We start from the raw sequence: 27,284 nt of genomic DNA, 5'->3' as shown, positions 1-27,284 counted from the left end.
TTAGAGGACTGATTTTTATGAGTTTGTATTAATTTGGTTCAGATCCAAACTAGAATCCAGATGTAGTGATTTTAAATGCAGACTATTGGGCCTTGGATGAGGTATGTGCTCTACTAAGTGCCATTTTAGTTGGATTTGTTAGATTTTTATGCAATATTTGTCAATAATCTGCAGTAATAATCCAGCCACAATGCATTTGAATGCATTGATATCACAATTTCTCTTGTAAGACTTTGATGCAGCAATGTGCGTCTGCAGGGTTCTTGTGAAAACAGATGAGCAGTGTTGAAAATCACAATGAGTCTGTGCTGCAGGGACCACTCCTGCCCAGAAGAAGCCATATGAGGGCTTTGTTTTCTGAGTTAATCGTGTACATAACAATGAAATGTAAGAAGAGCGATCAGTTTGAGGCAGGGAGCCCATAAAGACTCCTGAATGCCCCCTTTATGGTCCTCTGGCTGCTCCTCTAGATCACTTTGCTAACAAGGTGAACATCTTTAGCTGTTTGAACAAAGAGGCCAGATCGACAGGTTACGGTGTGTTTGGTCAGGCTGATAGCGGCTGGCTGCGGGCCACCACTTTAATCCACTGTTTGTGTTTGGTCTCGTTGGCCCTGCAGCAGTGTGAACACAGCCAGAGCTCTGCATGATTTGCAAACATTGTTGGTGAAACACTCGGTGTTGCGTTACCTCCTGATTGTGCATGAAACAAGAGGGGCTTACAATCAGCCGGTGAGGGAATGTCTGCAACTATATTAATAATAATTATTTGTAAAGCTCTTTTCCTGATAGTAACAAGAAGCTTGACAAAAGGATTGAACAATAAAAATAAAATTGAGATCATCTTCAAGCTAAATAGAAAGCTGCATTTCCACAAAAGACAAAAAATCTATATGAATTTTATTTTAAAGGGGACATATTATGAAAATTCCACTTTTTTAGTGCTTCTACACGTTAATTTGGGTATCTGGCATGTCTACTGTCCCAAAAACTCTGGAAAATAACAACTCCCGCATGAAGGGGGCGGGGCACTCAAAACAGGTCAATCTGAGGAGGGCTGTTTAAGACTGGGTAAAAAGGTGCTGTTTTAAATGATCCTCGTGGTATTTTGACCAAAATATGTTACAGACATTTCATTAAGACCCCAAGAATCCATATCAACTGTGGTAAAATGGGCATAATATGTCCCCTTTAACATTTCACCTCAAGTTTAGTCTGATCAACATCCAAAGGAAAATGACTATTCAATAATGATATAAAATATAAAACAAAGAACCACAAACTATTTGCCTTTGAAAATTAATTAAAAGATTGTCTTTAGCATACTTATTTTTTGTGTGGTACACTGATTTATTGTATCAGCAGATGTAACAGGCAGCAATCCTCACATGAGAGGATTTGTTGCACAGCGAATGTTTTGCATAAACAAATCGTTCCTGGCAGGTTTGCATTCTCAGTGCAATGAGTTGATTTCTGTGAATGACAGCAGATGCCGGAGTTGGTGGAACTGCTCCTGTGCCGACGGTTCCTCTTTTCTGTGTCACCTTTAAGTCGAACCAAGAAAATAATGAAAGTTGTGCTTATGAAATTCTAACCTGAATGGGTTTTCTGCTTCAGGGCTGCAGACCTACCTGATCTCAGGGAGGAAGTTGGAGCTCGATGTGCAGTGTGGCTGTCCTCAGGTGGGACTGCCTGGTGGGGACTTTGCCGCGGTCGGCCTGTCCTCCTGTCCTCAGCCTCACACACCAGACCTCATCCCTGGGGGAGCGCAGGCTCCAGAGCTCCTTCTGCCACACCAGCCACCAGACAGGATCGGGGTAAGTCTGGTTAAGAGGAAAAAAGAAGAAGAAAACTGCTGATGATCGTCGCACCAGTTTCTGTACTCAACTAAAGTTCACTTTGTTTGCACTTTTCATGATGCACTTTTACTCTCCACACTCTCCAACATGAAGACAGTCCCTTTTCCATTACTTCTAAATGTGGCTGATGCACTAAGATATTTAGCTCATAATTATTTCAGATTAATTTAAGCTAACGGTAATGATGTCAGAGACGATGCCCACTGAGACTGAGTTAACGGTGAATCTGTAATAAGCTGCTTTCAGACATGCACTGAACTCTGGAGAACCTCCGGACATGTTCTGGCCTTATATGAGAAACCAAATGTCCGAGTGAGAGGCTCTGGACTTTCTGCAAAGTTTCTCTGACCAATCCCCCGATGAAAACTCTGCAGGATGTCTGAAGGAGCTCATGTGAGAACACGGCATATGAAAAAAAGAAAAAGAAAACCAATATCTCAGAGTGAAAAGTGGTTCCATACAAATAGAAGACACAGACAAAGATGCTAAGAGAGCTTTTGGTGATAAGGGCAGACGCTGGTGTTGATGTGCTGTAAAACAAAAACATGTGATCGTCGCAGCGGAATTAATACGTTACATCCTCCCTCTGTCTGCGGCACCGCCCCTTACCTGAGCACTACAGAGATTATTTGCAAACTCTGGAGGAAGTCCGGACCCAATTCTCCGCCAATCAAAAGAGCCATACAGTGACTTGTTCTTATTATTCAACCTCTCCCTCCCTTGTCCTTTTCTCTCTCCAGCCTCCCTGTGTGTCCCGCAGCGTGGCCTTGTCTGCGGGAACAGAGCAGGGCGATGATGTGACTGTGTTGAATGGCTGCCAGGAAGAGCACAAGACAAGTAGTGCCAAGGTATAACATGTATGGTTGAACAGTAACAGAACAAGTGAAGCTGTAAAACACTCCTTAAAGTGTTTATCACTACTCAACAATCACTCCTGCCGCCACCTCCTTCTTGTGTCGTTCCTCTCCATCTCCTCCTCCGTCTTCTGAATCCTGTATCTCTCTTCCTGTTTGCTTTCTTCACCTCCTCCAGTTCATCCCAGGTCACAGCCCCCGGGCGGCCAACGGCCTCTTGAGTCCCCCACTGGACGACCCAGTGCGGGCCAGCCAGAGCTCCTTGTGCGACATGCTTCAGGAGAAAGAGAAGAAGACCAGCACCAGCACAGGGACTGGCACCAGTCTAGGCATGGCTGGAGGCACGGGGGCAGCGGGTCCAGGTATGGACCACTCCGCTCTGATTCAGCTGCGTGCCAAGAGCTTCAGAGAGAAGAGCGACGCCCACTTTGTGGACGTTATCAGGGAGGACAGGTGAGCACAGAGGCTAAAGGTTGAATTTATGACAGATAAAGTCCCTCAAGGGCGATGGTATTCGAGGTTGTCAATTATATGAATAATACAGTGGAAACGCTTGTAGTGATCACGGTTGTTCTGGACCAACTTTGATAACTTTTAGAAGTCCCAAGCTTTTTGATCCACATCAACGGTTGTTCCCTTAATACGTGATCACTATAAGCAGTTTCTACTGTAATATAATGTTACTCAGTAGAGAGCATACCTCTGCCAAGGCCAAACAGTCTCCTTACATTTTCACACACTCATATTCACAACAAAGTGAATGCGTTCTTCCCTGACCCATACCACATCTTTCCATCTGTTATATTATTTATTTTTTTGCGCGTAATCTTGTTTACAAACAAACTAATTAACAAAAATAGAAAAGGGTGAAAAGATTACCTCCTTCCATTTTTCTAAACCACCCATTATATTCAGGATTGTGGGGATGGAGCTTATCCCAGCATGCAAAGTCTCTGACAGGAATAACACACATCATTAAACTGTTACACTCACTCCTGCATCATGTCTTGGGAGTTTGACAGAAAACATTGAAACTCATGACGCTCTTAAAAACAGAATCGAGTTGGATGCAGCCCACTCAATCTTAGCATACACTCAAAGGCTTCTTGTATTCTGACATTCATTACTAAGTCAATACACTGAAAAGGGATTTGTAATTTTAGTTTGTTATTGTTTCAGTACTATTTGATTTCCAAAGTAAACTCATATGACGTCTCTGGTTCACAGTCTGATGAAAGATTACTTTTTCAAGCCACCCATCAACAAGATCAGCCTCAATTTCCTAGAAAGAACTCTGGAAAAGGCCTATCGCAGCAGCTACAAGGAGGAGGTATACACACACACACACACACACACACACACACACACACACACACACACACAACCATGCTATGTTAGTGCACCTATAGGTTTGCTTTATACTTTGTTTGTTTTCCATATTGAAGCTGCTTTCAGACATGCATTGAAATCTGGACATGCTGTGTTCCGGAGGGCCTGTATGTGAGAACATAAATGTCAGAGTCAATTGTTGCGGACATTTTCCAAATTTTCCCGGATATTTGTTAAGTCCATGTGTTGTTTGGGGGGGAGGGGGGAAGTAACAATCCACAGACAGACATGGAGCTCAGACAAACCCTAGTTTCTAAACACATCTAGGAGTCTTCGCCAGTATTTGTTGTCTGTGTCTGACTGCAAATTTGTGAGTGAATGGGTGATTGTTGTAACTTCTTCCCTGTATCCCACCCTGTTTCCCAAATTTTCTGCCACATTAGTGCCACTCACACACCCGGGACCAGTTCCAGTTGCCCTGCTTTGACCTCACAGCCTTGCAGCCCTCTGCTGTTACACAAGTATTACTGCAGGATCCCCCCCCCCCCCCCCCCTTCCATCTAAAAAATAGAAAACATGAACCAAGAAGTTTGTTGTTCAGTTTGTTATAACAACTATAATTTAAAGTTTCTTTGCATAACAATATTTCAATTACATTGCATTAGAAATAAAAAGGCCTTAGGAAAATATATAAAGTAAGTACAGAGATAAAAAAAACCTGAAAGGATAATTATAAATAGATATAAACAAGATAAGTTGGAATATTACGGTACAAAAAAGTCTTGATTTAAATTTCAATAAACGAAAGAAAAACATTTGGATCATCCAAAAAAATATACTTTTCTATCTTTGGTCCTTACTTACTTTATCTATGAATGAAACTGGCTGGTAAACCATATACAAATTAGGAAAATAAGGAAGCAGCACAATCTAATATTGCATCACCAGAGGCAGGTACATGTGGAATTTGGATGATACAAAACAATAATGTTTGACGTTTTGTGGAGAATTCCTTCATACTTATAAATCGAGTAGTTCACTGTGTCTCTCTGAGCACAACAATTATCTCTCGATGTTTATATTTTGGTAAAATAAGATTTCTGATCAATTCGAGCCTCTGTGTGTGACTTTTAGTTTCTCCCTCCTTCTCCCCTCCAGGTGAAAAACCAGGCTCAGGTGCAGACGTTTGCCAGCTCCACCTTCAGCTCCTTCCTGGACGTTCTCCTCAGCTGTTTTGTCTTCCTGGCCCTGACCCTGGCCTGCTTCCTGCCACCTCTCGTGAGCCCGACCAGTGTGGGCCCTCCAGCCCCCGCAGCCTTGGCCCTGGCTCCCCTGGCCGGTCTGCTGGAGCTGGCCTCTCTGGTGCTGTCCATACGGTGAGGAGGCTGCAGGCAGATGGATGTTGTCTTTGTTGGTTTGCTTGTATCTCTGTGTGGGAGTCGCATCCTCTGTGTCAGAATCAGACAGACACGTTCGTAAAGCGTCTCAAACTTGAAACAGAAAGGCTGGACTGAGTGTTTTCCACAGATTCATTTTTTTCCCCAGCAGAATAGAAAAGCCTCTGTCATTTAGGCTGCTGCTGTCAGTGTTGTGCCATCAGGCTCGAGGAACACAAGCGTTTGTTTCATATGGGCCACTGCAGTGATTGGTTGGAATAAAAGCCTGTATCTCCAAGGCCTCAGTGGTGCAGTGTGTGAAACCACTGATAGACCGTCATGTAGCTCTATGACTCCCCACAGAAACCAAAACAAATTATTCTATGTGTTGTTTGGCTGCTAAACCACAGTTGCTTAACTTCCCTGTTCAGTAGGGACTGGCTCAAGCCCATGGCTTTTGTGAAAGTCCACTTTTGGCTCCGACATTGATATTATGGCATACAGGTACCAGGTATTAGATTTTCCAGTATGTGTGAGTGCAATAGATGCGCTTTATTTATTTTGTGGTGTGTTTTCATAGCTGTGTATGTGCCTCAGTGGAGAGTATTTAAAATTGAATTAATTTTAATTTATTGCCATGCCTAAATGGGCAATTAATCTTCATCTTCTAGCTGGGAATTGGGCGCCGTAGTTGTGTTTAGTAATGTGTCTTGATTAAGGACTGATGAGAGTCTGCTGCAGTTTTCCATTATTGAATAGAATAGGACTGGGAGGGGGTGAATGTTTCAGGGGAAAGAGAAAATATGTTTTTCTTTCCTCTGTTTTCTGTGTAATTTTGATTTGTACAGTTATTGCACAAGTTTTGTGGATTTAACTTTTGCCCTCCTCTCTCACGCAGTATGGCCTTTTATCTGGAGGAGGTGATGAACTGTACCCGCTCCCTGCTCCTGGGGGTCTCGGGATGGATTCCCCATCATGTGATTGGGGCCGTGTTAGTGTCCCTTCCCGCCATCTCTGTCTTATCCCACCTCACGTCCAGCGTCCACCTGCCCCTCCAGGTAAATGTGCATCAGGTGGTGGCATAAAAACCAGAAAACACTCTGAGGGTGAATCAATACAATAAAAGTCTGCACTGTAACTGGGCACTCTTACAGGATTTCCATCACTGTTTGAAGGGCCTCATGTCACACTGTTTCCAGCTTAGCTGGAAACAGTGTGACAAGTAAAGTCATCAGGTAAAGTCATCAGGTAAAGTCATCAGGTAAAGGCATCAGGTCAGGAAAAGACAGTTAAGAGGATTCCAGTAATTATCAATATAATAATTAGTCAATAAATCCCCTATATAGAAGCATATACTTTGGTACTAAAGTTTAGAATCAAGGCTCGACCGTTTGCTTTGCATTTGCGCTTAAAAATAGTTATGGGTGCAAGAATAACATATTCAAACATTTTATTGTCTGTTGGAAAAAAAACTTTGAATTTTCTAATGGACAGTGAGCGGAGCTCAGAGTGAGTCAGGCAGACTAAAAGCTGCTGGACCAGTGAGGTCCTCTAAACAGACTGAGACATTTTTGGTATCTACAACTAAGTTCATCCTGTTCATGCTGTTTTAATCCTACAGTGCAGCATCCTGCTGCATAAGCCTGTGGAAGTGTAGAGAACATTCAGCTGCAGCTTCTCATTTTGATTTGCTTCTAAGTAAAATAAATAATTTAGCCGGTGGTTTATCATTTATCAAACTTACTTTGAGTTTGTGTATCTCTACATGCTACTTTCAGAACTTGTCAATGATTGTTTTTGAGAGGATAATTCCTCTGTAACAACACTGTACAACCACCAAGGAAAAGCTTCTTCAAAAACTAACATGTGAGATGTGAGACATCGTCTTTCTAGTGGATAACTCTGAGGGGTGGTATTCTCTCATCTAAAATGTAATTTATGTCATATCAGTCCTTTATAAACTGACATCCAGTATGTGGATCAAAAAGCTCAGAAGAAACTAGCTGTGTGTGATAAACTAGTCTATAGTTACAGTCTACAGTGTTATCTCTGTATTTCAGATACACAGAGCTTCAGATACGACTCGGTATCAGCATATACCCAATATTTAAAAATATAATGATCAGGACATTGCTCATCAGTATAGTTTAATTTAGCATAAAATAATAAATATTAATAAGGAAAAAGACATGTGATTGTGAGACAAAGTAATTGTCACCCGTGAAAATCACAGTTTAACATTCAAATGTGTCCAAAATAAAAACGTAAAAGAAGTGCAGAATAATTTTACACTATTAAATGAATGATCATATGAAAACCAGTAATAAACTTAACCTGAACAATTGAACTTACTAAAACAAAAATGCCCTGTAAATAGCAGCCTGGTTCTTTCAATCAGTTATAAGGAAATAGTGGATCTGTAAAATACAGCATTACCTGAGATTCTTTCTTTTTTTGGAGATATTTTGGGGCCTTCATTGACAGGAGAGTGCTAGTGTGAAATGTGGTCAGAGAATGGGGAAGACATGTAGCACAGGGCCGGGTTGGAACTGAACCACTGCAGCTTTCACATGCTGAGTTTCTGAGGCTCAATAAGAATCTTAGGTAACGGGGCGCCCACTCTACAGGGTGAGAGGGTTATTCCATGACCTGAATATCTGCATACTGTAAATGAGCTGCACAAACAAATGTGTAAACATAAAGCACAACTTCAGCAGAGTAAAACTCCAGATCCTGAAAATATCAAACATTTCCTGGTTGCAGCTCCAGTATTTGCCAGCCTTTTATATTAAAACCAAATATTGAATCATTTAGCATTTTGCCCACTCTCCGTACCACTGTGCTATGCTGTCACTGCTAATCATGTTTGTGGTAATAATTGCGATTTCCAAGCTATAATAGATTGTCTTCAGTGATATCCCTAAGCTAAAGTAAGCAGAGAAGGGTCTGGCATTTTGAAAGCTTGCGGGCAGTGGTCTGAAGCCAGAGATCGTCAGAGACCAGCCGAACCACTAGCTGGCATCAGCACTGATAGGGACTGTCGATGGAAAACAGCTCGGAGGCTTCAGGAGGCTTCGGCTGTGGACTTTGGCATCAGAGATGTTGACATTTCTCCTTCTCCGAGTCCTGCGTTTGAGAAGATTGAGAGCAGCCGTTCTATGCAGTGCTTTTGTTCTGCTTTGAGTCAAGGCCGTAACTCTGTGCGAGTCTGACTCTGGCCTCCCAGCCTCTGAGCCAACGGCTGCTCGCAATATGTGTGGTGTTTTGATGTCCTGTTTTTCAAGGATTTTTTTATCACCCCATTTTTCTGTCAGATGACTGTCCCACCCGGCTCTGTCTCAATCTTCCTGTTTCTCAGTCTCTCCCGGGCGCACAGATCAAAGCGTTACTCTCAGGGAGAGTTGTTAATTAGATCTCTCGCTTTTCTGGACGTTAATTCGTTGGAGGATGTTGAGACCTGATAGCGGTGCTCGAGGGAGAGGGAGGTGTCATGGGGGGGGAGATTCAGTACATGAAGTTACTGTGAAGTTACTGCTGCTGTCTCCATGTGTGTTTGTGTGATCATCAGCATGTTTCTCATCAAACCCTCTTCATTGATGTTGAAGGATCTTTCCCTGCAGCTGATTAATGAAGAGTATATTTGCATTGCAATAAGCTCAGGATTTCAGATGTGGTTTATATTGAACATTATAATTAGATTTTTGATTCCTATTGAAAAGTAGTGCAAAAGTAGTATTCTTATTCTGAACTAACCGTATTTACAACCAGTTTTTTTATTATGTGTCTTTTTAAGCCATGGTCGGCGTTACCCTCTTTTGTTAAAATGTCTCCGGAGATACTTGTGATTGACTGCTGCATTTGAATCTAAATACTTTATACATTCACAAACAGTAATGCAACTTTGCATTTTTGAGTATACTATTATGATAATCGCACAAATAAAGTATACACTCTATATAATAACCCTCACCGTTTCACAAATCTTAAATTCTAATAAAAATACTTGTCAATAAAAAACACAAAACTTTAACTCTAACTGAATAGACAGCAATAAGTCAAATTGCCTGTAAGCTTATCCAATCATAGTTATTTAGTGACAAAAGGTATTTTACAATACAATTGTTATGAGCTGAAAGGTATCGAAGTTATAGTTTGCACTTGCCTGAAAGAAGTTGGATGGACTTGAGGCTGCATGGTAATACAAGCTGATTTAACCGTGTACCAACATTAATATAAAACCATATTACCTGTTGTTAATTATTAAGGGCCTTTTACAGCAGATACCACAGTCTGAAATGTAAAGAGTTATTTATAGTTATATTTTGGTAAGTAAACAGTGGTAAACCACACTGAATCAAGCTGTGAGGAACCCTGTTTAGTGTTTCCTTTGTTTCTTTCTTAAGCTACTTTAACAGCTGGGTGTGTTTTTTTGCTCAGGTGACCATGTTCCTGTGCTGTGCCACCATCCTGGCCATCATCCAGTACTGTAACTTCTGTCAGCTCAGTTTCTGGATGCGCTCGGTCCTGGCCACTGCGACGGGGGTCGCTCTGCTGCTGCTGCTGTACAGCCCCTTACACAGGTACAGGGTGGCAAACACCACTCATTAATACATACACAAAAACAGACTGTATACAAAAATGATTGACATGACCCAAAAGTGAAGCCAAAACCTTTCAATCGCCACCTGGTGTCTGACTGCAGTAGAGGTCAGAGGTAGTCCTGCCTCCTCCATGTTAGTGGATGGGATATGGATCAAACTAAAAAGTATTAAGTACATACTAATATCATGTGCTATAGTGTGTGTGTCTCTGTGTGTGGGTGTGTTGTTGTTGCATGCATCATTATACATCCAGACTTGGTATACTATTCACGGTATGTACAGTTTAAATATTTAAAATACTATGAAATGTGTGTGTGTGATCATCATGCAGCTCTATAAAAGTCCCTTGCTTCTAAGGAATACAAATTAGTTAAGTTGACTTAACTTGAAAACACAAATTCGCAGCTTTGTGTTTTAACCGATTTTTCTCATGAATACGAGTTTACCTCAACCCTGCTGTTAACTCAGTCAGTAAAGAGGATTTAATTTGAATTAAATTCAGGATCTGTAATATACTTATGTTATGGGTTCATATGTTCTATTTTTGTGTGTTTGTGTGTTTGTGTGTTTATGAGACTAATGCTCTCTCCCGACACCGCTCTTGTCTTTTTCAGGTCCGGTAATAACAACTTGCCAGTTCATGGGTGAGTGTTTCCGTGGAAACAGAGAGATTTGATGGATGAGTGACATTTGAGGGGTCAACATGGGCCACGTCTCTTTTATATTTTTCATTACTACTGCTCTCTCTGGCTTTTACTCATTCTCCTGCTTCCCCTCTCTGTATTACCTCTCCCCTGCTCGCTCTCGTCCTCCGTCTCTCTGTGTGTACACTAGCAGTAATGTCTGCTAAACGTCAATAGTGGTGAAAATGCCTCACAGCCTGAAATTTGTATAAGACCCACAAGTTTATCTAATTTGTTCTATTGATTGAGCCCAAGGCTTTAATGCCCAGGGTTTATAATGCAGTGAGTTTTAGTGCAAAGTTTTTAGTCAAAACGTTTGTATTGTCCATCCGTCCAGCCCGTCTCTGTCTATGAATATAATCATTTTAATTTCAACTTCCACTTCACTTAATTCACTCAGAGGTGGACATGTACTGAGGCTTGCGTCCTCTGCAGTGTCCCTTTGCTGCTTGTCTTCCCCCGTCTCTCTCTCCCTTTCACGCTTAGAATCTCACCTTACATTAAATATCTTTTAAATTACAAATGAAAGATCAAAAAAAAAAGTGGCTATACCGACGTACAAATGTCCGCCAGTTTGTACTGGGTGTGATTTATTGATGCCAGTGGAGAAACTTGTATCTCTCCCTGCTCCACCATGAGTTTGAACATTGGTCTAGAAACATGAGGGACTGACTCCAAGAATCTGTTCACATTCATTTTGGCTGGACCACACATTATCCATCATGATCGGATTTAGCACACATCATCGCACAATAAACTCTGCTATGGAAATATCTGTATCTCCTTTACTTCCTTCGGGTGTCACCTCCTGCTAACGCTCATCATCATGCTTTATTCCCACATTTCTCTGATCACTTCTCTCCCTGTTTCCTCTCTCAGACTGAACGTCTCCACATCGAGTGATGGCGTCTCAGAATCAGGCCCTGACCCTCTCCCACGACCTCTCGACCTTTTGGTCCCTGAGGCCGTCCTGGCTTTCTTCCTGCTTCTTCTGCTGGTATGGTTCCTCAACCGAGAGTTTGAGGTCAGCTACCGGCTCCATTACCATGGCAACGTGGAGGCTGACAAACATCGCTCCAAGATCCAGATGATGCGCGACCAGGCCGAGTGGCTACTGGGCAACATCATCCCCATCCATGTCGCTGACCAGCTCAAGGTTTTTGTTGTTGTTTGGCAGACTTTCCTATTTATTTTCTGGAATGAAGGACAAAATAGATGAAAATGGAACACTGAGCTTTAATAAGAAAACCAAAAGATAATTGTTAATACAGGAAATGTAACCTTTATTTTCTCTCCAAATAACGTTCTTGTCTCTGTTTCCTCAGGTGACCCAGAGCTACTCCAAGAACCACGACAGTGTTGGGGTGATCTTCGCCAGCATTGTGAATTTCAGCGAGTTCTATGAGGAGAGCTACGAGGGCGGGAAAGAGTGCTATCGTGTCCTCAACGAGCTCATTGGAGACTTTGACGAGCTCCTTCGCAAACCTGAATTCAATAGCGTGGAAAAAATCAAGACAATCGGCGCCACCTACATGGCGGCGGCGGGACTGAACGTCCAGCAGCTGGCTGAGAACGAGGATGACTCTCCGCACGCACACCTGAGGGCCCTCTTCGACTTCGCCCTGGAGATGATGGGCGTCCTGGACGACTTCAACAAGAACATGCTCGGTTTCGGTTTCAAGCTCCGTATTGGATTTAACCACGGGCCACTGACAGCCGGGGTGATCGGCACCACTAAGCTGCTCTATGACATCTGGGGAGACACGGTCAACATCGCCAGCCGCATGGACTCCACGGGTGTTGAGTGTCGGGTGCAGGTGAGCGAGGAGAGCCACGCTATGCTTAGCGCCATGGGGTTGGAGTTTGACTATCGAGGAACTGTGAATGTTAAGGGCAAAGGTCAAATGAGGACCTTTCTGTACCCCAAAAGTGGGGAAAGTATATGTCAAGATTGCATGGAGCAGGCTAGGGGGGAAGGACCCTCGTCCGTGGCAATGTCCGCCAATAAGACTTCAGGATCTGCTCCCCAGGCAGCAGGTTCTCCTCCCTCTTCGTCCTCTTCTTCTCCTCCTCAGCCCCAAAGCGCTGTAAGGCCTTCAGGAACAGATCCTGAGCCTGTCCCAGCTCTGTCTGCAGAGATGAGGGAGGAAGGATATAGGGACGCTCCACAGCTCCAAGGGCAGCCGACTGCCACAGACATTCACCCCCCTCCCCTCTCTGAACTAGACCCAGAAGCTAGTGCTGCACAAATGCCCTCCCGGGTGCAGCCTGCTCCTCTCGCACTTCAAGAGGAGGAGGATGAAGAGGAGGAAGCCACTGAGCTGTCAAAACTCAACGAGGAGTTTTATGCTCGTCTCTGATCCCTTCCTCTCCCCTGTCTCCTGTCTCCTGTCTCTGATCTGCACCCCTGGACTGATTGCAGGTGCGGGGCAGGAAGTCCCTCCCATTAGACAAAGTGTCTTCAGCATGGTTGAAGAAGAGGGAGTTAATCACGCCAACACCAACACTGGCCACATTGGTGATTAACGTGGCCAATAACATCTTTTACAGGAATGTTGCCTGAGTGCTGGGGTGGGTTAGACCTGTGTTGAGCACAGCAGTTTATTATGGAGAAAAGGTTGAAAGGGATTAAGAGGGAAAAGAATACTTTTTGGAGATGTCGTTGATGTTTTTTCTTTTTTTTGTTATCAAGTGCCTTCAGGACTAGAAAAGTGAACAAACAAATATGAATGCTGAACAAAGGTTTAACAATCTTAGACTACGGAAGATGCTGTGGTTTCTTACTCCATGCTCTTATTTTCAATGCAAGTATTTCTTAAAATAATCATTATGGTCATGGCATATCATTTATTCAAACTTGATCAAAGCCTTGACCTTACACTTAAGGGAAAAAAAGAGATTCTTTATAAGTGCCAGTGCAGCGTGATGGGCTGAGCAGGAAAACTAAGGGAAGAATGAGGGACTCACATGAAGCAGTGTTAATTTATGTGTTGTGCTTTGACATGAGGGCTTAATACTTTATTAATTTGTCCTAGACTCAAATGCTACAAGGCAAGCTGCATAGATTTTAGTTTGTGTAGCAGCTAAATGCACAATTTAAGCACAGGTCTTGCACAGTTTTATCTCTACCACTTGTATTTGGTAGTTATTACCGGGAGAAGGCTTTTAAGATGTTTTAACAAGAGTTCTTGTCTTTCACAACAAGTACAATGAAAAGCACAAAATCAGATAAGGGAATACAGTTTTGGAAGAAAATGTGATTTTTTTTAAGTGAGTTCGTAAGAAAAGTAGAAAGGCACTTTAATTATGCTTTAGGGGTTATTCCACATTTGAGTAACAGACTCTCACCCCACATAGAACTGAGAGGTGGCCGTAAAAATGTATGTTAGTCTAAAAAAACAAAACAGATGGCAATTGTGATCAACTTTAGTTAATGCTGGTTAAATTAGATTTTGCTGAAACTTATTAAACCAATCCTGCACTATAATCTATGATGGAGTATCCCGGTCATATTGAGGAAAAACAAAATAAATGTCAGATTTAGAGATTTTTTTAATATTACAAGGACAAAGTCATAAAATAATGAAAACAAAGTCGTAATATTATATGAGTACAGCTGTAATTCAATGGCAAATAAGTCATAATAGTATCAGAATAAGGGAAATTCAGCAGCAAGGAGAACCTGTGCTCACTGGAGTTTCACTCCTTCTGGATCCCCATCTGGATCACTTATCTCACAGTTTCTAGAGAAACTACAAAACTCACACAGATGTTACCAACGTTATCAAACATTTTCCCCTCCACAAAGGAAGCAACGTCTGAGTGAATCTTTCTTTGGTATAAACACTTTCTCACAAAATCTGTTCAAAGTCCTGATACTTGAGATAATGTGGTGCTGACAAAAGATTTAATATTTTAATATTTGTGAAATTTATACTGACGTATAACTTAACAAGATGCTTCACATTTCTCATTTTAACACGCTAACTAAAACCACACACTGAAATTCTATATTTTTGTTGTTGCAAAAAAAAATCCAATGAAAAGACCAAAACCAACAAAGTGTGAATGCATCTCTCAACACTCCCTGACTTTTCCATCCTAGTATTTTGGGGCATGATGACAGGAACGACATGCAACAAAGGTGCCTGGACATCAATGAACTGGGGGATGCTGTGGTTTATGGTGAGCAGCACCTTAACTCATAGGCCACCAGGGCAGTACATTTTGAATTTGCTGGGGGACTATTTTCAGTGGTGGATTTGCTGTGGCAGTTGGTATTTATGGCAGCAGGACAGTGCATGTGGGATTAATTTAAAATAAACGACTGACCCCTTATTTAGTCAAGAAGGGAGCATGTCTCCCATCACTAACAATGCACCTTAGAGAATCGAGATATATCAGCTTTGGACACATTAATTAGATTAGATTTCTTGGTAGTTTAAGGTATTTTCAAAGGGATACAAAGAGAGAATGTGACCAGACTTAAACTTTAAAACCCACAGTGGGGTGAGAGTTTGATACCCAGAATATGTTGAGGGTGGAGTAGGCATTGGAAGTGAATTGTGAGGGACAATCACTGGGTAGTTCTCGATAAATGACAGGGTGGTCCACGTTGCTCTTGGTTGCATTTTCAAAGCACAGATCAGTTACGGCCTTGGTCTCTTCTGTAGATCCTCAGACTCAAAGACAATAATCACGAAGAATAAAAGACATCATCATCGGTCCGTCCAGTACTTCAGATTTACTCAGTAGCTCAGTATTGTCTGCCTTTGGCTGTGTGATTTGTCGTTGAAGGGGTGGGACGTTTCACTCTGACCCTGTTATGGCCCTTCATTGAGGGGAGCCTCTACTGTAACAATATACTTAATTTTTGCCACTTTAATTGAGTGATCTATAGGTGCAGTGCAACCTAAAGTAGCTGATTGTTTTGTGGTGCCTAAAACTATGACTGTATTTTTTGAGTACTTTGGTTTTCAGAACGTTTTTTTTATCATGCTGTTGTCATAATGAGAGTAGATTATGATTGTATGTTTGATGAAATGATGCTTGTTGTGCAGGTTTTTCTGCATTTGATTGGACAAATTCCATCTTCTTTTTGCTCTTTTCCAGTTCCTTCATTCTGTCATTAACTGGCTGCCTGGAACAATATGGTGGTGTTCCCATTGAAAACCTGGCACACCTGAAGCTCTCTTTGCTCTTCTACTCACTTCATGCTTTGTCTTTACTCCTAGAAAACACTTGTTTCCCCGTGTGTGTGTGTGTGTGTGTGAGAGAGAGAGAGAAAGATATTTAAGTTTTACGCCAATTCAAAGTCAATCACTGCCAAGTAATCTCTCATGGGTGATGCAAAAGGAAAATAATCAATATCATATCAACTGTATGGCCTCTATTTAACTGTGATTTTGATGACCCTGCCTTATCCGTAGAGGATTCACAAATTTGCATTCTTTGAAAGGGAGAAGAGACAAATCCTGAAGTTTGAAATTTGCTAAATGATCCTGCAAACATGGACCACCACCATAGTTTAGGGACAGGTCAACATTTCAGCTTTCAATAATCTTCCTTTTGAAGCAATTAACACACGCATAGATACAAAGATAGAATTAAAACGTTCAAATAACTCTATTTATGTAGCCACAATTTAATCTGTAACGTAAAGAGCATCCTTGTTTTCCTCTGCCACTGCGCACTATAAACATACACAACCAATGCCTTTCGAATTATGGATATGTCAGCTCTGATTATCTGTATCAAATAATCCTGATAACCCCAGTAGCATAAAAATCCAAAGACGTTTCTCTATCGGAGCTGTCCCCAGAATAACACAAAAATAGCTTCATCAGATCTGCTCTGCAAAATCCTTTTCACTGCTTTAATTAGCGTTCCAAAAAGCACATCTCTCACTCCGCTATTATAATGCATATTGTCACCATGCTCATGCCTAATTAATCACAACACACATGGTAATGGAAACAAATGAGAATCCCAAGTATTAATTGTGAAGGAAGGTTTCTCCCCCGCACACACATACACACGCACACGTTTTACAGATTACCCTTCTGCCTTAATGTCATGAGATAATCCTCTGGGATTTTCAGGCCACTGCACTGTAGCTGTCCATATATCAGATACAATCCATAGTAGATTTGAGGTGTGGGACTCCACAGGTTGATGGGCACACCACCTCTCCAACACAGCGCACATCTGTACACACGTATGAATAAAATATTACAGTGAACACTGCTGGCTCTGTGATCTGTGGGGGAGGAGAATGCGTTCTTGTTCCCATGAGTATGAATGGACAATTTTCTTGTTTGCTCGACACACTACATTTTAGCTCGATTCTGTACCATACTCATAAACTTTCATTTAATTTCCGTGTCATTTTGCCCTCACTTATGTTGAACATTACACGCAGGATTCCTCCAATCCCTAATTTTGGGTTGTTTGGACGTCGTCCCTCTCTGACTGTGTGTGTGTGTGTGTGTTACCAGGTTTATTTTAGAGGGAAAGAAGTGGACCCAGAAGTCCAGTGCTATGTTTTGGGGGGGAAATGCAATCAATTTATCAGCTGAGTGCGTTGAGGAGAAGTTAATTCATCCCGTTTTGTTGAAGAAGTGCGATTCTGCTCTGTGACAGAAATTCAAGAGAGAAGCATAATGGAATATAGTGTTTAATTAGCACTAAAGGCGTCAAATCAAAAAATAGTGCCGCTATTCACTAAAAATACAGAATGTGTTTTTAATTAAACTGGGACAAAATTTAGATGAGTTATTTGATTTTAAATCTTTGTATTTGCTTTATGTTTTTGAATGAGATGTATTATGTATGTTTTGTGCACATTACCCATGTATCATTTATCAACACATGATCGTAATCTGTACACATTTGCACAAAGCACTGTGTTTGTACATATGCAGTTATTTTATGTCACATATGATTTTTTTTTTATACATGTGCATGTGTCAGATTTTGCCAGAAAACAATGAAAAGAGACACATATTATCAAACTGATCCAATGTGTGTCTTATTGAGTAAGTGTGAGTGTAATTCTTTAATTAATCCTTTTTTCCAGTAGGAGGGAAACACATCTCAAAGCAGAAAGTCCTTGAGTGCATTGTGAAGTATAAAGTTTATATCAAAGCACGATAATCGGACTGAATTTCAAGGAAATGTCAGGAGGGGTGGTTGTTTTTTTTGAACAGCGAATGATGAAAATATGGCCTAGATAGTGTGTAGATAGTGTTCTGGAGTCTAAATAAGAAATGTAATTGTTTCTAGACATCTGTGGTCATTCACTTATTGAAGCAGAGTAAAAGAAAGATGAGCATAGACATTAAAAAATAACACAGATCAGTAAAATGTGATTAAAAAAATGACGACCTGACTTTTGTGTATCTTGCTGCAGCTGTACACATCTGCAGGGAGTAGAGACATGGCCTAATATACTACCGCATCTGTAGTAACCAGCTTAATTAAATAAATGATGTCAGTGTAGGCTAACATTTTCGCTACTACCATCATTCAATTTCCACAACTGTATTGAATTTAATATTATTAAATGTTATAACTAATATGTCTATTTAAAACATAAAGTCCAGTGCAAAGTTAATCCACAATTTATATGAATTTTTATGTATTTAAAACAGCATTTAATTTTTAATATTTATTTTTGGAATGTGTTATTTGTGTGTTTTAACTGTAAAGTAATAATTAATTTGTGGAAACGTAGCAGGTCAGATCTGCTGCGGTGCTGTAGCGCCCCCAGCGGCTGACCACAGCGGTGTTCTGACGTAGGGCGTGATTGCGCGGCCCCTCCCCCTCCGAGCTGGAAAAGAAAAAAACTTTTTAGTATCAAAGGAATCAACAGCCGCCATCTTGTCGTGGCTCGGAATTAGGATTTCTGTCCAGAACTGGTTTTTACCTGGACATCGAGCGTCCTTTCTGCGCTCTGAGAGCGTCCTTCACCGGAAAACGTCATCTTAACGTCGCCTCGGAGACGTTTTGAGCGAAAAAACGGGAACTGGATCGCTGGTCGTCGGACAGAAAAGCTCCGTATATGTGATTTCCCCTTCAGAGTGCGGCGATTCAGCCCCTGTCGCCGTCCGGGAGCAGCCTTGTTTACCAGGACAAGCGGATACCGGGTCGTGGCTTTCGAGGGGATTTGCAAGAAGACGACATTTATATGCAGTCGTGCATTTTTGCGGAGCTTCGCGCGATTTTTGCACGAAGAAATTTGACGTCACGCAAAATGGGTACTTCGATCTAGAAATTGCGACTTTACCCCCGGAGCGCTGAAATCCACCAGATGTTATCGCATCGTCCCTGTGAAGTCGGCTCTTTACATGGGGGATATTTTATTCTGCGGTATTTAACGATGATAATGTGGGTGTTGGGTGTTGGATTATCATGGGGTGAATGGCGGTGGCGAAGCGGGGCGCTATTGCATCTCTTTTGAAAGGCACTGACTCTCGCGGCGAGGAGTAGCTAACGCTAACAGTTAACTTAACTGGTAGCGGGCAATTAGCAAGCTACTAGCCAGTTAGTTGACATTAGCAGGCTGTCAGCTTGCTAATGTGCTAACTGGAGAGGTTTGTGTCGATCGAACAACTTCCCTGTCACAAGAACAACTCAACTATATCAGCTTTGAACCTGCGGCCGGACAAGAGAGCGACTATGGCTGAAAACCTGCTGGACGTCGGACCTCCCAACTCCAAGCGGCCGAGGCTGAATTCACCTGCCCTGTCAGCGTCTGATGGACAAGGTAAAGGCCTCGACACCGTCTGCTCGTGCAAACACCCGTTCACACACACACACACACACACACACACGCACACACACCACTCCCGGTTGATCTGCACTTCTGGGATTCACAGGCCAGCCCCGCCGCACAGTGTAAAGTTAGCCGGGCAGCTAAGTGTGCTGGGCTGTAGTAGTTACTGTCGTTTCACTGCATTTGCTGCAGTGTTGTGGTTTGCTTCTATGGAGCGTGCGACGGCAAGGACCTACCCTGTGCGTGTCAGTCGTGTCGCTCGCTGTAATGCAGGTTCAATAACCATTATTATATTATAATGCCTCCATTAACTGACACGCAATTCAGTTGAACAACACCACCCAAACGACAGTAGTCTAAAACACCACAACTGAAAAGTTGGATTTCCTGCTCCACACTGCGTCTGTATATTTATTTATTTGAAGGTGTATCTCACCGACAAATGAGAATACGTATGTATTATCTAGCACAGTACCTTTGGTCAACACTGAGTGGGGAAGTTGGTGTGTGAGAGACCAACGTCCGGCTCACATGTAGCTGCACAGCAACACTGTGGCGTGCTTCATGCTTAACTGCAAGTAACGACGACACGATGGAGACACGGTGATGTCTTGGACTCTGATCGTCTCCCATTCCCAAAGAATGCACAGTTGGGCTCAAACAATCACACCACTGCTCAAATCGAATGCCACTGCAGTTCATTGCATACTGTGCATCTGACATCTGCATATAATAGAGATAATCAACGTTCTGGGCTGCCCCTACGTAAGTGGATTCATTTGTTAGACAAGGGGTTTCGTTTTTATTAATGCGTTCAGTGCTTAGGTCTGTCTACTTTGTCGATCTGACCTTAGTTGACTGCGGCTGAGGGGGGGGGGGCTAACAGTGTTTGATACTGGTGCTTTATTCAGCTACCAAGTGTATAAATATTTATTAGCTCAAACTCAGGCATTTCCATGGCCCCAGCAACCCTAGGATATGAAGCCACACACCCAAGTGGGTGTCACTCTGCTGCTATTGATTGTACAGTAAATATGTCAGTTGCTGACGGTTCTTAAGAGACGTGTGTATTTCTAGACACATGCATTTCTGATGTTAAGACAAATCCTGTCTTATTTAGTACTGTTGTTGAATATTTACATCTTGAAGTATATGAAGAGTATAACCCTGTATGCAGTCATACTTTATCAGAAGTTCCTGCCTCTCTCGGTTGGTTTTGCGGGAAAATATCTACTCTAATTTCTTATTAAATTATCTTCAGACAATTCTTTTTCTGATATGATGATATAATACATTGTGACACGTATTTCTTGGCTGCCTTACAGATGATTCTCTGATTTATTTCTGAGTTAAAGAAGTTGTTAGGAATTTATTTTCTCTGCGGCAGCAAAATCTTTATCAGCAGCCAACTCCTGTATGCTAGACTATGTTCTAGACGCTGTTTGGGACTCATTTAGCAGAAATACTTTAGACAGATGGGTGGGATCTTTTATTTTATTAAATTAAGACATACAAATTTCTTCATACAACACAGTTACCTCTGCACCAGTTGATGTTTTTGATATTAACATGAACTTAAGGAGACTTTAACCAATTCATGCTTCTGTGTCGAAGCTATGCGATAGCCTATGTGGAAGATACTCAACACCAGCATAGAAACCGCACCGCCAACAGCATTTCGGCGGTGTAATTGCAGCGTGACTCACACACACTTATGCACAGCCATTGAATGCTCAGCCCCGTGCAGAGGCTACATGCGTACTTACGGTGTGGCTTCGACGCAGAAGCATGAATTTGGTTCTAGTCTCCAGTCCTTGAGTGAGTCCAACTGGAGTCCCCATTACCTTAATCAGAGTCTAGGCTATCAAGTCTGAATGTGAATTAAGATCAGCAAAGGTTTGGCGTTTCTTTAGGTATTTTAGCTCCAAAAGTCAGAATCCTGATGTCAAACGCCCGAGTCTGAACGCAGTCAGTGCTTGAGTTTTGAATCCAAGTCCTAACCATCAATGCTAAAACACTGATTAAAGCTCAACACTACAAAAAAAATATGGCAATCGTTATTCATCCATCTTTTTTAAGGGAAAAAGTTGTATTCATGCCTATTAAGTATGTTTTAGAATCATCAGCTGCTTTCAGACATGCACTGGACAGGTCCTTCATATTTCTGTGTATGTGTGAACACCACTGTCTGAGTGAGACAGTCTCGAGTTTCTGCAGACTTAAATCCACCTGACCTCCTGGTATAAAGTCCGTAGAAATCCAGGAGAGGTCCATTAGCGAGCCATTGATTTCCCGCTGGATTCACTGCGGGTTGATGACGCTTAGCACGTGACAGACACAAAAAGAAAACAAATATCTCCCGTTGAAATAGTGGTGACACACGTGTAGAGGACCCTGATGAAGATGTCAAGAAGGTTTGTGGTGATAATAGCTGAAGTCTGGGCGGTGTAAACAAAATCACGTGATCCCCACAGCCGAGGTAATATGTCACTTCCCCTCTCTGTCTCCTGCACTGGCGGCTCCACCTCAAGCCTGAATGATGCAGAGGATTTGTTGCTGTTGTGAACACGTCTGTACAGAAAAAACCTTCCACTGGGTTGTGCATAGGTGAAAAGCAGACTCTGGGTAAACTTAGTAGTTTATTCTCCAAACTTCACCCAGATGTCATGTCTGCAAACGGCTATATACTTTTTTATGTATATGTTTAGATAAAGTAATATATTGGTAGTTAATGGGTTTTATTCAGTATATATTTCAAATGGCATGCGTTGTTCTTTTAATTAATTTCTGTCTAGTTTGGAAGAAAAATAAAGGACAGTAGGGGTGTAACGATTAATCGACGTCGTCGCCAAAAATCTATGACAAAAATAGTCGATGACGATTTTACTCGTCGACGATGCGTTGGTTACGTCATACCGCGTGTTTTTCGTGCCGTGCAGCTGAACTAAACGTCGTTTTAACGGAGGTCTAATGGAAGTATCTGAGGATTGAGCCATCTTGCTTCCTTCCTATCTCTTAAAGTCGCGCATATGCAAAAGCGTCACAACATGGACCAATGGCGATGTCCATTGCAACAGCATCGCGTACCAGGAAGTCAAAAGTACGGGAGAATTTCACCCTTAACATGGGAAAAAAACTACGTGCAATATCTGTACAGCGGACCTGCTCTCCATGGAAGCAGGACACGCGCATTTGAGGAGGTTTGACCCTAACCCTAACGATGCAGACTCGCCTCGCTAAGCCTGTTAGCTAAGTTGTGATATAAACGTATAAACCTGTGCGCAGGATTCTAGAATCCATTACAAAAATATGGTTTTTTATAACTTTTTTTTTTAAGTTTAAAAGCGTAATGTTATCCTATTGCCTGACAAACATCTTTTTTAATCACAATTATTTAGTCCGAAGAAGACTGTAGTTTCATTTGTCAGGAAAAATGGATACTTGATTTTTAATTTATTTTTAGTATCAGCACTTGGCCTGTTCTTGGTTCACGGGAAAAAGGGAAACTTGAATTTAAATTTTCTTTTTATTAGCACTTTGCCTGTCCTTGGTTGTTAATGGACAAAAACTAAATTTTTCTTTGCTTTTGTGTCAACAGTACCCTGATATGCAGCAAAGTTTATTATAAGATGTTTTTTTAATGAAGTATCGACCTTTATTGTCTTTATTTTCAGTCATCACATGCCTCGAACAACCTCAAGCTAAATTTAAAAGCTGTTGGCTAAATAAGAGCAATTGAGAGTTTGTGTCATTCATAATCCAATTAATCGATGACTAATCGACTATCAGAATAGTCATTAGTTGCAGCCCTACTGGACAGCCTTTCAACAACAAGTCCCATCAACAATGAATTACAACGCCCGTCACACATTGCAAAGGCACCACATGTCTGCAGTAATCAATCATTAAACTTGCCCCGCCTCATCTATAGCTTTTGCCAGAAGCAGTTGGGACTTAACAGACCCCATGGGACAGCACTGGGCAACTCTACCATCAGCCATAAATTACTGCAGATAAAGAGTTGGCATTCACTCTGATGACTGTCATGCCTGGAGCTTTGTGCGCAGCACCCCTTGGCCCTGACCTTTGGCCGTTGCCTTTTACAGTAGAGCCTAGTTTGAGTTGTGTGTCCCATTTTGGAGTGTAATATAGCACATTGTAGAGGGTTTGTGCTTGCTGTACTTATGTGAGAGTGGTAGAGATACTGTCTGCCTTTAGGGCCTGTTATGTTTTTATGTATTCAGGGTTTGTGGTTTAGGGAGGTTCCTATTAATTGTTGTGGCAGAGGGTAAACACGTGCCCCCTGTCCTTCTATTGAGGCCATCTGTCACCCCTCAGGGTCCCTCAACTCCCTTTAGCTTCCCCCTGTTCATACGTAACACAACTCATTGGAACTTGGGGCAATGTCTGTTGTTAAAATTAATTAATAGTCTGTGAATGGCTAATTGTCTTTAGCCAGTAGAGCTTTCTTTCTCTGGGTAAAGCAGAGTTTATGTGGGTAGGACGAGTTTCAGGGTTCTTTATATGTGGATCAAAACCGCAATTGTAGCAAATCATACGTTCAATTGAATATTTAATGCATGCCTTTCAGATCTTAAGGCCAATGTATGCTTCTGCGTTTTGACGGACACGGACAGATAGGACCGCCCTCTCCAACGTGGAACGCCCTCTGCGTGCCTCTCCGAGGCTCCTCGGAGAGCTTTTCGTGCCGTGCTCATTTTTCTAACTATACGTCGAAATGACGGACAGCCCACGGATAGCACTTGGCTGTGATTGGTCCGCTAACGCCAGCATTTCGGAATGGAAACTTCCTGTTCCATTCCCTACATCACAATAAACCAAAATCACAACTACGACTCTATGATTAATGTGACAAGTGTGTTAAGCCAGCGGCGTTGTCCGGCTGACGGTGGCTGGTTAGAGCACTTACAGCATGTGTGTACGGTCACATGAGGTTATAACGAACTTTGATAACGGGGGTAGCGGGCTAGCCACCATGCTAACTGCGGTGGGAACAGCGCAAAAAACCCGCTGACTTTAATCCCACGGCTCATGACACTGTTTCTCAAACACCGTCAGGTTAGAAGCAAACACTTGGTAGTAGTTAGTATCGGGTGTCCCTGCTGACTGTGTGTGGAAGCTGGGGGGGGGGGGAGCTAGCTGCCTCCGTGTAGCTTCAAGCTGTTGCAGCTGTTGAATTAGCAACGCAGTTTGGAAACAAGACCGGGGAACCGCTGAGCTAAGACACGATAACAAAAGCATTTTGACCCGCTGGGTGTCACTTTATTCAGCAAAAACTGTCGCGTCATCAACATCCTTTTTCTGTTAGTTGCCATCGTTCACTGTGTGTGAGGAGCCGGGAGGACGTAAATAAACCAGCGTGGACTTCTTCTATATACCTCATGAGGTAGGCTTGTCTAAGCTCGACTTCCGTCTCGCCATCTACTGTTCTGGCGGTGAATTGTTTTCACAACAAAAGGCTCGTAGAACTATAAATCAAAAAGGGTCCGTCCGATCCGTCCGTCCGTCATTCCGAAACGGACTCGGAGAAGCATACTGAGGCCTAGAATTCAACTCCATGTGTCATTCAGGGTCATGTCAGTAACACAGACTTCCACCGCCAACACCCGAATGTAAAATTTCCACTGCGTAAATGGCACCTTTAATGCCTAGCAGGCAGACAGTGAGCTCATGACGCAGCTGCTAATGGAGCCATTTATGCTACGGCATGTGAGCCACCAGAAAAATCAAGAGGGAGCAGAGGAGGGGAGATGGTGGGCAGTGTGGGCAACCACAAACTCTTCTATGCAAGTTGTTCATGACAGCGTCTCATCTTTATTTACTGGGTAACTGGTAATCTTTATTAATTAGTTTGTTGCATGGGGTATTTGGTAATCATCTCTTTCAATGCAACTTCTGTCTGAGCGTGTGTTTTAAGCTTATTATTCTATGAGTTTGTACTGTCTGTTTCCATTAGCCATCATTGCTTAAGGGCTGGGGCGTCGCGTCCATGTCATCGTTGCGTAAATGCGTCGTCTCGCAGAGCGTGCGTTGTATGGAAGGTGGGTGAGCACAGGCAAAGCATGGCTTCACCTGAAGATCATCTAGCACAGGTCCCAAATAATCGGACCGCGGTCTTGACCCGACACAGAAGCCGCTCTACACGGACCAACATGTTGTTATTAGATTGTGATGGAGCGTTTCTATTTTAACCTGGCATTTTTTCTTGCACTTACTGTAGTCTTATTTTAACCTGCGCAGCTTTTTCTGTCTTTACAGTAGTAAATCCTGGCAGCACACGGTAGAGTTCAATTCTCTCACTGATCAAGGAACAAAGAGAAAGGGCCAGTGTGAAAATTATTAATAAACATTGTTGAAGTACTTACTTTAATAATGTGTTAGTTTGTCAGTTTTTGACTTCATACAGACATTGATACAACTACTAGGCTACTTCAAGATACATTTTTTGATACACTGCTAAACTTGAATTTACACAGTGTTTTGATATTCCTTGTTTGAATTCTAGTTTGATTTTCATTTATTTTGTTGCTCGACAGCTTGATGTAGATTGATTGATTAACAAACTTTATTTTGGAAAGATTTTGTGCACACAGAGACACCAAATACAGAGAGAAACACTCAGACTCAGCTGGCCTGTCAGTTAAAAAAAGATCTATTTGAAATGACCGCCAGACAATCTCCAACTGGGTAAAAACTGAATTTGTAAATGTATGGAGAACTGGAAAAGATCGAGGGCGCACTTGGCCTGGTTGGCTGTGCGCAGCATGAATGACAGAGAGGAGCAGTAAGTTACTGTCAGAGCTAGAAAACCCTGTAAAAAACGGATTTTGGATGACTTCTAAATTCGATTTCCGAGTACAAGAAATTTGTCATGAGGCGGAATTTGAGGGACGTAGCCGCCTCGCAATTCTCTATGCAGGAAAACCCATGTTAATAGGTGATGATTAATCAATGTTGTGTTAACAACTTGTGGCTATATTACATGTTTAAATCTGAGTTAGTTAGAAAAGTAAAAGGCAACTGTTACACCAAAGAGAGTTTGCATGGGGTGTCTGTTGAAGTGGGCGTGGCAGCACATACGGTTTGTGGTCATAAATCACACTCAGAATGTGAGGGAACTTGTATCGTCTGTACATATTTGAACCATCCATACCTGTCGGCTAATATACCATAGTTGTGAGAACTTGTGTTTGTACTAGGATGGGTCTGTCATGTGTATAATACTGGATCAGTTCAGCACAACGATCCATGATCACACATCTATAGAATCTATATCAGTTTGTGAGTCAGTCATCATTATAGGACAGAAAATCTGTGTAATCTCTAAACGCTCAAAATCCTTCCATTCGCGCACTCCTCTAGTGCCAGTGCATCCATCACACAGCATTACGCACGAATGTCGCTGCAGTATTTATACATTTAGAGCAATCGGACCGATTACTTCACACATCAGTGGATCCAAACCTCCACTCTGGGATATTATTTGGAACGTGAATAGTTTTTCTTTATCTTTTGTAAGGGATCTCCAGTGCACTCTGTGTGCCTGATGGTAAGTCACATTCACTGCAGAGATTTAACAAACACTTGTATTTGATGATACATGCACATTGTTATGAACTATTAAAAACTAAATGACTCTGCTCTGCAACTCTGCTGTTTAATAGTATCTGAACATAATTTGCGGTAAGTTGTTTTTCAATATTTTTTTAATTGAAGGTTCTCATGGAACAGTTTTTTCGCGTAAGCACAAATAACGCTGTTGGTTTTAATGTTGTATAAATTCCAA

The 27,284-nt window shown here is 42.1% G+C and overlaps 2 protein-coding genes across 2 annotated transcripts in view; both read left to right on the top strand.

Moving 5' to 3' along the window:
* Positions 1–17,718, top strand: part of adcy9 (adenylate cyclase 9) — a 38,020-nt gene extending 20,302 nt beyond the window's left edge. The window contains exons 3-12 of the mRNA XM_053418719.1: positions 1,617–1,816; positions 2,599–2,706; positions 2,891–3,165; positions 3,940–4,042; positions 5,200–5,417; positions 6,316–6,475; positions 9,855–9,997; positions 10,633–10,662; positions 11,581–11,857; positions 12,027–17,718. Coding sequence (XP_053274694.1) covers positions 1,617–1,816; positions 2,599–2,706; positions 2,891–3,165; positions 3,940–4,042; positions 5,200–5,417; positions 6,316–6,475; positions 9,855–9,997; positions 10,633–10,662; positions 11,581–11,857; positions 12,027–13,061 — 2,549 coding nt within the window. The 3' untranslated portion in view covers positions 13,062–17,718. The remainder of the gene's footprint in view (positions 1–1,616; positions 1,817–2,598; positions 2,707–2,890; positions 3,166–3,939; positions 4,043–5,199; positions 5,418–6,315; positions 6,476–9,854; positions 9,998–10,632; positions 10,663–11,580; positions 11,858–12,026) is intronic.
* Positions 17,719–18,525: 807 nt separating this feature from the next.
* Positions 18,526–27,284, top strand: part of crebbpa (CREB binding protein a) — a 45,345-nt gene continuing 36,586 nt past the window's right edge. The window contains exon 1 of the mRNA XM_053418718.1: positions 18,526–19,468. Coding sequence (XP_053274693.1) covers positions 19,381–19,468 — 88 coding nt within the window. The 5' untranslated portion in view covers positions 18,526–19,380. The remainder of the gene's footprint in view (positions 19,469–27,284) is intronic.

Source organism: Pleuronectes platessa, chromosome 3 (assembly GCF_947347685.1).
Source record: "Pleuronectes platessa chromosome 3, fPlePla1.1, whole genome shotgun sequence".
NCBI lineage: Eukaryota > Metazoa > Chordata > Actinopteri > Pleuronectiformes > Pleuronectidae > Pleuronectes > Pleuronectes platessa.
The sequence above is the reverse complement of the archived record's forward strand: the minus strand, read 5'-3'. Positions and strand labels throughout refer to the sequence as shown.